The sequence below is a fragment of the Papaver somniferum genome, unplaced genomic scaffold, assembly GCF_003573695.1.
Source record: "Papaver somniferum cultivar HN1 unplaced genomic scaffold, ASM357369v1 unplaced-scaffold_137, whole genome shotgun sequence".
Classification (NCBI taxonomy): domain Eukaryota; kingdom Viridiplantae; phylum Streptophyta; class Magnoliopsida; order Ranunculales; family Papaveraceae; genus Papaver; species Papaver somniferum.
The window spans coordinates 16,551,669-16,564,078 of record NW_020622934.1 but is presented as its reverse complement, the minus strand read 5'-3'; the positions used below and the strand labels follow the sequence as shown (position 1 = coordinate 16,564,078).

Here is a 12,410-nt window from a genome sequence, read left to right as displayed (position 1 = left end):
ATTGATATGTCGAACTTAAAGCACTCCCTTCTTGCAGTGCATCTGTGTGAGGTTGAGCATTTGCTCGGTTCAAGGAGTCTCCTCCGCACGGTCGTCTCCTCAATTCCGTAAAAACCAACAAATCGTTTTCCCCCATCTACAGTTACCTTTGGAAAATCCTACGTTCACGGTTTAGACAATCCTACTAAAAAAAGGAGAGATTCAAAAGTAGTAGGGACAACTCACGTACCTTGTGTACATACCTCTTTCACATAGATCGATGTTTTCCACACAGTTCTGTCAAGCGCCAACTTTCTCTCCAAGCCTCGGTCAGTCAAATCCCATATAATCAGTTCATCCCAGATCATTTTTGGTCATCCTCTACGCTTCGTTCTACCTTCCGCCCTTGTGATACGTCCTAAGCGAACCGGGAAATCAGGTGGTCTTTATTGGAGATGCCCGAACCAACGTAACCGGTGTTGTGTGAGTTTATCCTCAATTGGTGCTACCCAAGTTTACCGAGGACAAACTCATTTCTGATTTGTCTTTTATGTCCACATGCCCGCCTTAGCATCCATGAGTGACTCATGGCCATCAATCCAAAAAGGCATACCTATCGGAGATGCACCAACGGTACCCCACCCCAAACCCCGGCTGCCTAAAAAGTGTATTCGAGTGCTGAAATAACATTTTTCCTTTTGAAATCATACGTGGAAAGAATTAAACATAGTAGTACTGCACTTACACGCTAAAAAGCGTACATTATCCAACTACAAAACAATCGTAATAAAATACGCCCCCTGATCTGCGTTACTCACTGTTTAGTAAATGACAAAATCTCTTCCCTCTTTCTTCAATTCCAAACCCTAATTTCTCATTGATTCAAGAAAACCCTAACTATTATTTCGAATCCTAATCAATACAAAACCTCAATCCCTCCATGGACGAAGAAGAAGAACACCATAAACTGAACGGAGACGACAACAACAATCATGTGTCGAAGAAACAAAAACTCCTCCAAAAATTCATCACAGATTCCGAAATCTTAAATGAATTCTCACATCACCAATCCGGAATCGCGAGAATCAACAACGGGAGTTTCGGCTGTTGTCCGGCAAGTATCATTGCGGCACAAAAACATTGGCAGCTCAAATACCTACAACAACCTGATGATTTCTATTTTAATCATCTCCGCAAAGGAATACTCGAATCGAGAACAGTTATTAAGAATCTAATTAACGCCGATGATGTGGATGAGGTTTCAATCGTTGATAACGCTACCACGGCTGCGGCAATCGTACTCCAACATATTGCCCGTGAATTCGTTGAAGGCAGGTATCAAAAAGGGGATGCGGCTGTGATGCTGCATTACGCCTACGGGGCCGTGAAGAAATCGATACAAGCGTATGTTACGCGGGCTGGTGGGTATGTTATTGAAGCACATTTACCATTTCCTGTTAGTTCAAATGATGAGATTATATGTGAGTTTAGAAAGGCTTTAGAGAAAGGAAAGGAGAATGGTAGGAGAGTTAGATTAGCTGTTATTGATCATATAACCTCGATGCCTAGTGTTGTGGTGCCAGTTAAAGAATTGGTCAAGATATGTAGAGAAGAAGGTGTTGATCAAGTATTTGTTGATGCAGCTCATGCTATTGGTAATGTGGATATTAATATGAAGGACATAGGTGCTGATTTTTATACAAGTAATTTGCACAAGTGGTTTTTTTGTCCACCATCTATAGCATTTTTGTATTGTAGGAAAAGAACGGGGTTTCGTGAAGATGTGCATCATCCTGTTGTTTCGCATGAGTATGGAAATGGGTTAGCTATTGAAAGTTCTTGGATTGGGACTAGAGATTACAGTTCACAACTTGTTGTTCCGGATGTTATTGAGTTTGTTAATAGGTTTGAAGGTGGAATTGATGGGATTAGGAAGAGGAATCATGAAGTTGTTATTGAAATGGGGGAAATGTTAGCGAAAGCTTGGGGTATGGAACTTGGGTGTCCTCCTGATATGTGTTCGAGTATGGTTATGATTGGTTTGCCTTCTTGTCTGGAGATTTCAAGTGAGGCTGATACCTTGAACTTAAGGACACATTTGCGAGATAAATTCAAAATCGAGGTTCCAATACATTTTCAGGCACTAAAAGATGGAGAAAACATGGATAATGATTGTGGTGTAACAGGGTATGTTAGGATTTCACATCAAATTTACAATAAGGTCGATGATTATTACCGGTTGAGGGATGCGATTAATCTGCTTATCCGGGATGGGTTCACATGCAAGATGCTACATTCCAACTGAAAGGTACACTTCTTAGCCATGTGTATATCATTCAGAGCTAGTTTTTCTGAGTACTTGTAGTCTTTGAATTGATATCCATAAAATAACTGTCACTGCTCATTAGAAATATGCCGTGGGTTAGAAGTTGAGTGGCTGGTTATGTGCATATGACTGCTGATGTATTTTACCACAGTTAGTCAATCGTCATTTTATTTTAGTGAAAACATCTCTAACAAGTTATTTGTGTCAGAGGCACATATGATCAGCAATGTAAGTTCCCATGTTGACGAGATGACATCGGGTTGTCCTTTCTTCCACTTTAGTTACCCACTGTTTATTCTAAGAATGTTAGTTTGCTGAAGGGAGCAAACTAACGTTCTGGTAGTTGATTCTATTTCTCTATAAATAAGATTATGGGGCTAGTAAGTTGGTCTTAGTGGACTTGTGGTTGTGTGTTTGTGCTAGCATGTTAAGTTTGTCTTTTAACATGGTGGGGTTAATGATGTGATGGTGGTTGAGGTGTGTGGTGGATTTGCCACGATGACGGTGCTGGTGGTCTAGAGATTGTGATGTTGACAAATTAGGGGTAATATAGTAGTAATAGTGGTGGCAATGGTGGACAGGGTGGTAGTGGTGCTGTCGTAAGGGTTCATTCGGTTGCATGGGCATGTAGTGCCGTAAATGATTCTAAAGCATGTTTTCCCGTTCTTTGTTTTTATTAGGAAACAACTGTTCTTTTCAGCTGAGAATATTCTACTTAACTTGCAGGTTGAAGGAAACATGATGTCCTTGGGAATCTGGGTCATTGTCCTTTTGCTAGACTTGTTTCTTGGCTTGTGAGAGTGGTATCTAGGTTGAAACTCCCCCAAGAAAGCAATTCTGAAGCAGTCAAGTTGAACTAGTAAAACATTTTTTTAGCTTTGATGTCTCACTACATACATCTGAGGGTCAGTATTGGCCTCTTGAATCTGTGACTTCTTTTTTTCTCTTTTCTTTTTTGTTGTAATTGATTTTGAACAATAAGCATGTGAATGCTCTTTAGCAATTCAAAATAACCTGTTGTAGACCAGTTCAAAGTTCTAACCTTTCTTTTAACTGTATTTGTTTGAGGTCTGCTTTGGTTTAATTAATATTCTTGATAACAAAATCTTGGAGCACTGGATCTGATCGTGCTGATCTAACATTAATAAACAATTGTGAAATTAGTCATATGAGGAGTATTGTTCTCTATCTAGCTGAAAATAAACTAGCTTATCTAGAAAACAGGTCTGAAAGCATTGTTTATTTACCTAACGTATCTAAAGAACAAGTCTGGAGGCATTGTTTATTTCTACAGCTACTCTATCAGCATTATCTTTTACAACCGTGCAAGCTGAAATAGTCAAATTCCTTGCGTCAATCAGTTGATAGGCTAGGCCTGTTAGGGCGGGTGGATGCATCTTAGGCAGTATCATAGATGACTTCTTCTGTTTTAATTGTTGGTCTTTGTAATTCTTAACATCCCTGTGAGTGTGTGACCCTGTCCAATGCCTCCTTTGTGAAGTCCATGTCACTTGATTCACAGGAGTTTGACTTAGTTGAGCTGTGTTTCATCATCTGTCCAGCATCATCAGGCAGTGTTTTTGTCTTGTTTCCCGTCTCTCTTAATGACTTGCACCATGTGTCTTTTTCTCGTGTTTCCCATCTCTCTTAATGACTTGCAGCATGTTTGTTTTTACATCTACTTGGGCAGTGGGCACCAATACAGGTCTACCACTACTTCTTGGGCAGCCTGGCTAATTTGGGCCTGTTACTAAAAAAACAAAGAGCTCATTAGGAAGTAATTTCTCAAAGCCCCTTAACCAACTATTCTCTTGCCATCTATTTTACTCCTAATTAATCGTATTAGGTGTTAGTTATATTTTAGATGTGAGATAAACTAATGTTAAATCGATCTTCAAAACATCAAATAACTGAAAATTTTTGATTTTTTTTTCAAAAACACTACCCAGAATCGGTTTACGTTCATGTAGTAGTAAACCGATTCTGAGTTTGTCTTTTTGAAATTAATAGAGGACTTCCAGAATCGGTTGAAGTATGCACAGATAAAACTCGATTCCTATAATCAGATTGTTTGACCTCCCATATAAACCAATTGTTACCCTTTTCATAAGAAAAAAAGAATTCATTCATTTCATATCTACTCCTTTTCGTAAGAATCACGGATGCACTTAGCACGTGCATCAAGCCTTTGAACCCCAAGGCGACCCTAGTGGACGATTTATACTCTCATGAGGGTTTACATAGAGATTTACCCACAAAACCTGCACAAAAACTTCTAAAACCATCAACCTTCGTCGGAGGAATCCGAGTCCGATTCACCGACCATAAAGTCCAGCCCGTACTCCGAAATTTTGGACACCATGAAGTAATAGCTTGCATCAAATGTGAATGCTTCCCCCTTTTCCTCCAAGTAGCGCGTTTTCACGGCTTCATGTTACAAAAACACGACACAAACTTACTTTGTTAGTTAAAAATTGATAAAAGTAGGTTGTGTAGAATAAACCATAAAAATACTCACAAATTGTTAAAGGGACATGCTAAAGTGGCTAGCGTTCAAAATCCGTTGTTGGATAGCTATAAAAGCAACTATCGCATCTAGGATGACTTGGTGCCTATCATAGATTTGTTGAAGACTTCTTCTATTCGGGTTCCCATAATCTTGCCTAAATTTGTTATATATATTCGCCCAAAAGGTTTCAGACGAGAAATGATCAACTCGACTTTCGGCATACCATGCTTTGGTGATTACCAAATCTTCCGTGGAGTCAAACGATGCCATTTCTTATACGTAGTTGTGGAGTATACGGAGTGAGAGGGAATAGAATGAGCAATTTTGGGGCAAAATGGGTCCAAGGATAAAGTCTCTATATATAGAGGAATACCCCAACGACTAGTTTTTTTTTTTGAAAAAAGTGAAATAATTTGGAACAATCGGTCTTCTCGAATGTCCATAAAAACCGATTATGCTTTCATGCCAAACATAGCCGGTCTTTATGGTTGTCAACATAAACCGATTTAACGCCTGTAAAAATTGGAATTTCCACCGACATTAATCGGTTTATATAATGCACATGTAATCTGATTCTCTCTAGAAAAAGATACAGAAAAATAACATTCCTAAGGCATGAAGAATCGGATTATACTGACCCTCCACTTAAATCGATTCCATAATGGAACCTCGACAATCGGTTTATATCAGAAGTCGTATAGCCTGATTGTTGGCCGATATTTGAAAAACAGAATTTCGAGCATGCATATACTTGTTTTCCGATAAACCCATTATACACATAATTATAATTAAAACACTTTAAGTGCATTTAAGTTCCAACCTTTGATCATCCAAGAAATAAACCTTAAATCATCCAAAATAAATGTTAAAAACTTAAAACTTAAACCACCAAAAGTCTTAAAAACTTAAAACTTAAACTTATAATATCTAAAAGAGAACATCAACATCATGGAGCACCAGCACCAACATCAGGAGCAGCAGCAACAGCTTCAGCTTCAGCCAAGGCTTGAAATTCAGCCATTTCTTCAAACGGACCTTCAAATGTATGTCGCGATCCCTCGTGGCTGCAATCGATCCCTCATTTTCCTTGCAATCTTGATGACCTCAACGAGCTCTTCCAGTGCAAGCTTGTCTACCAGTGCGAAGGCTTCCTCCAAATGGATCTCACGGCCATAGGCTACTTGTAAAGGCTTCTGGGTACCATGGGTTGTGGGGGTCTGTGAACATCCTCCTGGGTGAGTTCTCTTGAATAAAATGGTAGGTGGCCCAAGTCCATATCTATAAAAAAACAAAAATCTAGTTAACAATCGGTACATAGGAAAACATATGTAATCCGGTTCTAAATACAAAAACACACATGAATTTCAAACACCGAGAACCGGTTCATGTGATACATATATAAACACCGATTAACAGATGAAATCTTAAGAGATAATTCACAATCGGTGTATTATCACACAAATAATACCCTATTATGGGATCGCAGAATTACAAAAAAATAATTAGTACCCAGAATCAGTTTATGCTAATGTACTTATAAACCGATTCTGGTGATGTATTTTCATATTCGGATTTCAACCTAGAATCGGTCGATGCTAGTCATCATATAAACTGATTCCTCTGCATGCTCTCCGTGGACGAAGAACAAAATCCAGAATCAGTTGATACGATATGTCAACATAAATTGATTCTGGGAAAATCAGAGATTTTGATTTTCCAAAATCGAAGTTTTAAACGTGTAAATCAATGAATAAATGCGAATCATAAAATGGGTTGATGTAGATTTTACTTTTCTTGGTTGGATCGGAGATCGTTGGAGAAGAAGATCATTTTTTTTTGTTTATTAGCGTTTATGGAATTTGTAAGGATTGGATGAGAATAGAAAGTTTTTTTGTTTAATGTTTATGTTTTTTATTTTTTTTACTGAAAATCGTAAGGATTAGTATTTATATGGGTTAGTAGAGGGATAATTTTTGGGGATAAATTAGTCTTTTTGTCAAGTTTGACACCCCATGGCCATTTGTGAAAAGTGGGAGAGGAATTTGATATTCCCCAAAAATAACTGGACTAGGCCCAAACTGGCCAGGCTTGAAAGTTCCGTAACCTTACTGCCTTTTACTTTGATGTTTTTTTTTTTACTTTCTAGTGGTATTATAAAATGTTCATATCCCATTTGACCATCTTATTTAAAAAAAGAAAAAGAAAACCCATCACTGCTTCTGTGCGAACACTGAGTCATCAGCTTTATTAGCAAGTTATTGATGATGAAGTATTGATTGTGATAAAGTAATGGTGGTCAAAATGAATCAATCACGAGTTTATGTAATTGTATTAAATAATTTAGGATCGAATCAAAAACTTTGTTCGTTTTTATTGGTGGAGGAGGTGTTGGTACTGGGAGTTTGGAAGTTGGGTAGGAGTAGATGGAAAGTCCATAACTGGTGATCTAGGCTTGAAAACTTTGTTATGTTTATTGGCGGCGCAGGTGGTGCTACCGGGAGTTTGGAAGTGAGATCCTGAGTTTCCATAACTGGTGGTTGAGCAATTATAGAGGAGTAAAGAGGTAGTGGTGGGGTTTGGTTTTGAAGAAGGTAATGGTGGGGAGTTTAGAAGTGAGATCTTAAGTATCCATAACTAGTGGTTCAGCAATTGCGGAGAGTAAAGAGGTAGTGGTGGGGTTTGGTTCTGAAGAAGGTAATAGTAGGGATGGTGGGGTTTGAAAATGATTAAAACTTAAAAGAAGAGGAGGGGATGATAAAGGTTTTGAAGAAATCTTATACTAAATAGTTGCAATTTTAAATTTAATTCATGGGTAAACTGGATATTTCATGCTTTAGATAGAGCCAAGAGTCCAAAATAACAATAGGTTACTCCTATTTCAATTTCTTTACATAGATAGAGATTTGCCTCTATCTTAGACGTAGTTGGAAAACAAACACCAAAATTAATGGAGTCCACCACTATATAAAGGTCGATTGAGGTTAGCCTCTATATTGAGGAAAACAAACATGTTGTCAATTTGCTTTCATTTTTCCTAGTCGTCGAAACTTCACTGTCCACCCTTGATAGCATCCTAGTCCTCTTCAGCTTATACATGTATAAAAGAACCATAAATATGCTCCAAAAGCAACTCAAAAAACAGAAAGGACCGACAATACATCTCAGGCTACTTTGTTAGTTTGTCTCTTGTTTTTTCACCTTCTGACTGGATATTTTTTTACATGGGCGTCTTTTTATGGGAGCATGGCGGACAAATAATATGTTGGCATATGTGTCTTTCTTATTAATTGTTTCCAACAAATTTTGTATCCAAAAATATCAAAGAAGTGTATTTTTGGAGAAAAATTGCGAAGATTTTAGACCACAACAGAGGTCGAAGGATCAAAATCTTCCAGGTCGTTAGACTTAAAGAGTCAAGACCATACAAAGATAATTTGGGAGGTGTTTCAGGGTAAAAACTGATTATGTTGTTTTTGGTAAATTTGGGTGTATCGATGAGAAACGAATTCAAATCCTAAACAAATGCACTGCACGAGAGTACTTTTAGATTTGAGAGATGAATCTGTAAGACTCTGTCCTAAACCAAGAAATGGTCGTTCCATATTCAATTCGGTCACAAGGTGAAGGAGAAGGGTTGATCTTAGGGAGGGAAGCAAAGAAGGTGTTCGAGATCAGAATGTTGAATTATGAAGGTGTGGTTGTTTTATGACTTGTATCTGAAAATGGTTTCTGGCTATCTGTGTTGATAACACTTGTATTTTGAAATAGGTTGAAAACCTATTTATATAAGTCATTGCGCACCCTGATATCATAAGAAGTGGAGGAAGTTAAGTAATGGAGAAGTGGAGTTGTGCGGAAGGTGTTAATCATTGTGTTTTCGCTATGAGGGAAGACTGATCACGTTTTCACCCACTACTCTCATTACTATTAACCGTCCTTCTTTCCTGACACTTTCTCATAATGGGCGCGTTGCACGCCACACGCCGTAAACCGCCAGAACAACACCCAGTGGGCATCCCCCAGTTCGTGGCATGTTTGATGTCTCGAGTGAATGGGTCAAGTCGTGAGACTCGCCGCTAAAATCAGCACATAATGCTTTTAGGTTAAATAATATGTTATTTGTGAAATCAACATTTGCATAATATCGCTTATAATCGATGTATATAAAGCATCGCTTTCAAACAAGCAGCTGAAAAATAATCGATGGTGGAGGAAGCATCGTTGCTTTAAGCTCAATTGAATCACTCGCGATTTGAGCGTCTTAAAAAGTAGCACGGCCGGCCACTTTTGGGTGATCGTTTGAGGACCCTATGGACGGGGCTATCACTTGGTCGATCGCTCCCTGTGGAGGAGGAGTGGACGGTGATCACGATGCTGCCCTGTTGATTTTCTGAAAATAAATCTACACCAACGAGATGATTTGCGGCAGTTACATATTGCCGTTGATGTAATTTAGGTTTTAGGGGTCGTGTGGCCAACCTTCTTTTGGGAGAGCGATTTGAGGCATCGATCGCTGGTTTGAGCAGGCTGGTCGGTGACGTGTAAAGGTGGGTCGACGGTGATCTCGTTGACATCTTCGAGGCTGTCTGAAATTGAATCTAAACCTCTCAACTAGGCCGGCGAAGATGGATGGTTGTGATCGATTTGCGACAGTAGTGTGTTGCTGCAAACGCAATTTTAGGGTTTTCAAACAATGCTTTCACCCTACTTTGGGCAAGTGATTTGATGCACTCTGGTCTTGCTATGAGAAAATCGATCGACCGAGGGTGGAGTTTGGTTGACAGTGAACACGTTAGCACTTCTTTATTTATTCGAAAGAAGATCTAAGCCATCCAACTAGGCCGGCTAAGTTGGACGGATGCGATGGGTTTTGAGACCGCTTTTGCCGGTCTTTGCTCGTTTAAGCTATTTTAGACAGTGCGATCACCCATGTTTTGGTGAGCATTCAAGGATGTAGTGGACGAGCTAAAGGAACTTCGACCGATCAGGATGTTAGTAGGCCCGCCGGTGTTTTGACAATCGCCTAGTTCCGTTAGGAGTAGGCTAGGTTGGTTGAATTGTGTAGCCAAACCGTGTGGCCGTGATCATTTTTTTTAAGAGTGATATGAACAGTCCAGATTTTCCTTAAAGAATTAAACGCGTTCGATCGCGCTGACTTTTAATTAAAATGTGTTTAAACACACTGATCTCTTTGTCAGAGGGTGGTATAGCCTATATGAGTGTTTTCATGCAGTTCTCAATACTGACACTTCGGGAGATTCATGGTACTCTGCTGCGAGTGAACATTAATCGTCATGTCATGCCAATATTGAGAGTTTGGCTGGGAATATAGCATAGGAAAATACCAGGGAGGTCATGCATTAATGCAATAGGTTAAAATTTACAGAATATCTGGGATTGTTGCTTCACGCACCATTCTGGATAAATTTTGTAAATATGTTGAATTGGAATACACATGTAAGTGAAAAGGTTTATGCACTCATCACTTTCAAATGGCTTTTGTTCCTTTGCAGGATGACAACGTATTAAAATACAGGGTTTCACGATTTTAGCCATAAACCGAAAACCACCATCAACATGAGGAAATCCCATCATCTGATTCAGATCAAAAACTAGATGAACTGTGTGTGAACGGTGGGTGTCAACCGAAATCTCAAAATTTGCAACGGTCTTTAGCAACAGATATAAGCGTTGTTGTTCGATTTCGTTATTCAATCTTAATTCAATGCAATTGATGGGGAAATTGATCTTTTTTGATCAATTTTACGTTTTCTAACAACATTTGGGGGCTTCCATTATTCGATTATCTAACTTAATTTTGAAAACAAAAGGATCTAATTTGATGAAATTGAAATGAATTGGAAACAAAATAAAAAATGATTGAAATGACATGTTTCTCATGGAGAGAGCGCGACTTACATTTGCAGTTTTACATAGATCTCCCTTCGGTCGAACGATGAGATCTTAAAGTCAAAAAACAGATCATAATTCTAGAAATTTGATATATCTCTAAATTCAGCCAAGTTTAAATACCAATTCCAGGTAAAAACTAGAGGATTAAAATTTGAAGCTTACCTAAAACCTCAATCAGATTAACAAATCACTATAATCTAAATCTGAACTAAGAATACTAATACAGAATCAGAATCTAAAACAAAAATCTTCCCCAAATTTAACACAAAAAAGGGGGAAACTGTGTTAGGATAATTAAGCTCATCTCCTATAACAGTATAAGCAATGGAAACAGTCTCCACTATAGACTGAACCTCCAAGGAGGCATCTGTTGTCACCTGACTAGAGCTCGGCGGAGTAGCCAAAAGAGACTCCCGAAGGGGAGCTTGCTGAACAACATCTGGAGAATGAGAAGACAAAACCTCCGATAAAAGAAGTTGTTTCTGAATGTTTTCAAAATTAATGTTCAAGATTTCAAGTTGTATGGTGAGAAACACATTATTAGCCTTAACATTATTATACTCAGAAGTAGCAGCTTCCAAATCTTCATGACACTTCCCGAGAAGTTCAGTAAGATTATTGTTAGCCTCCCTCTCAGAATACAATTTAGACTACAGGAGAGACCCAGTGGTTGACAATCCTAATTCTAGATCAACTCAGCTAGTATATGATTTATTAATAAAATAATAATAAACTTTTTTTATATATATATTATATTTTGATTGGTCTAATTGGTATGATCTCTCTTTTTTTATTTTTTTTAGTAACTCAATCACTCTACTTCATTTCGGCGGTGATAACTTCGATGTTGGTGCCCCACCAAATTACTTAAAGAAATATAAAGTTTGCAAAATAAAAATAGAAAGTAATAAGACGACTCCGAGATATGGTGAAACTACCATGTTATTTCTAACGCTTGAGCTCTGTGCTTTTATGAATAAACTCTTTTTTGGGTTTCTCAACTCCTACAACCAAGATGTTTCCATCCACTTAGATTGATTAGTGTTATCCTGAATTAGCACAATTTTCTAGGCTCTGGAGTTTCATAATGCAACTAAAAATTTTCTCCCATACCCACAAACTTAAATCTAACATTGTTCTCAATGTTCTAAAGATGAAATTAAAAGCATGAACAAGGAGAAAATGTTACCACCTGGAGAAACAGAGTTAAGGAAGGATATTACCGTGTCGCATGAGCATGGGTTACCTCCCAAGAAGTGCTAAATTTAAAGTATTCATTCAGAGTAAGAAAGGATTAGTCACCTCGAATCATATAGCAATAGTCGAAACAATTATGGGTCATCTGCATCAAAAAGTGTTATCACATATAAAAGGGAACTGCAACAAATCAAGAAAGTTAACCAGCCGAGCACGCCTTTATCTAGTTTTTTGTTTAAGACAATTATATCTAGTTGTGTTTCATGTTCTATAAAAGGATCTAAATAAATTTATTTGAGCTGGAGTACCTCATAGGTAAGATCCAAATGATCAGGTTGTAGAGTTTGTAAAAACTCAACTAATAACTTAAAAGCACATAATAATAACCTGAATAATTGGGGATCCTCTAAGTCAATCATATTTGACTCACACAGTTGACCACAAAGAAAGTGGTGGTCATTCTTAATAAAATGTGTCGATTCTATT

General features: G+C 38.1%; 1 protein-coding gene across 1 annotated transcript; it reads left to right on the top strand.

The window, feature by feature from the left end:
• Positions 1–752: 752 nt before the first annotated feature.
• On the top strand, positions 753–3,332 carry LOC113334886 (probable L-cysteine desulfhydrase, chloroplastic). The gene is made up of 2 exons (XM_026581107.1): positions 753–2,287; positions 3,032–3,332. Exon 1 carries the CDS (start codon positions 920–922, stop codon positions 2,282–2,284), a length of 1,365 nt encoding a protein of 454 aa, XP_026436892.1. The 5' UTR covers positions 753–919; the 3' UTR covers positions 2,285–2,287; positions 3,032–3,332.
• Positions 3,333–12,410: the final 9,078 nt, after the last annotated feature.

Excerpts from the sequence above, each read along its gene's own strand:
- LOC113334886 (XM_026581107.1), top strand. The coding sequence starts at position 920 with ATGGACGAAGAAGAAGAACACCATAAACTGAACGGAGACGACAACAAC.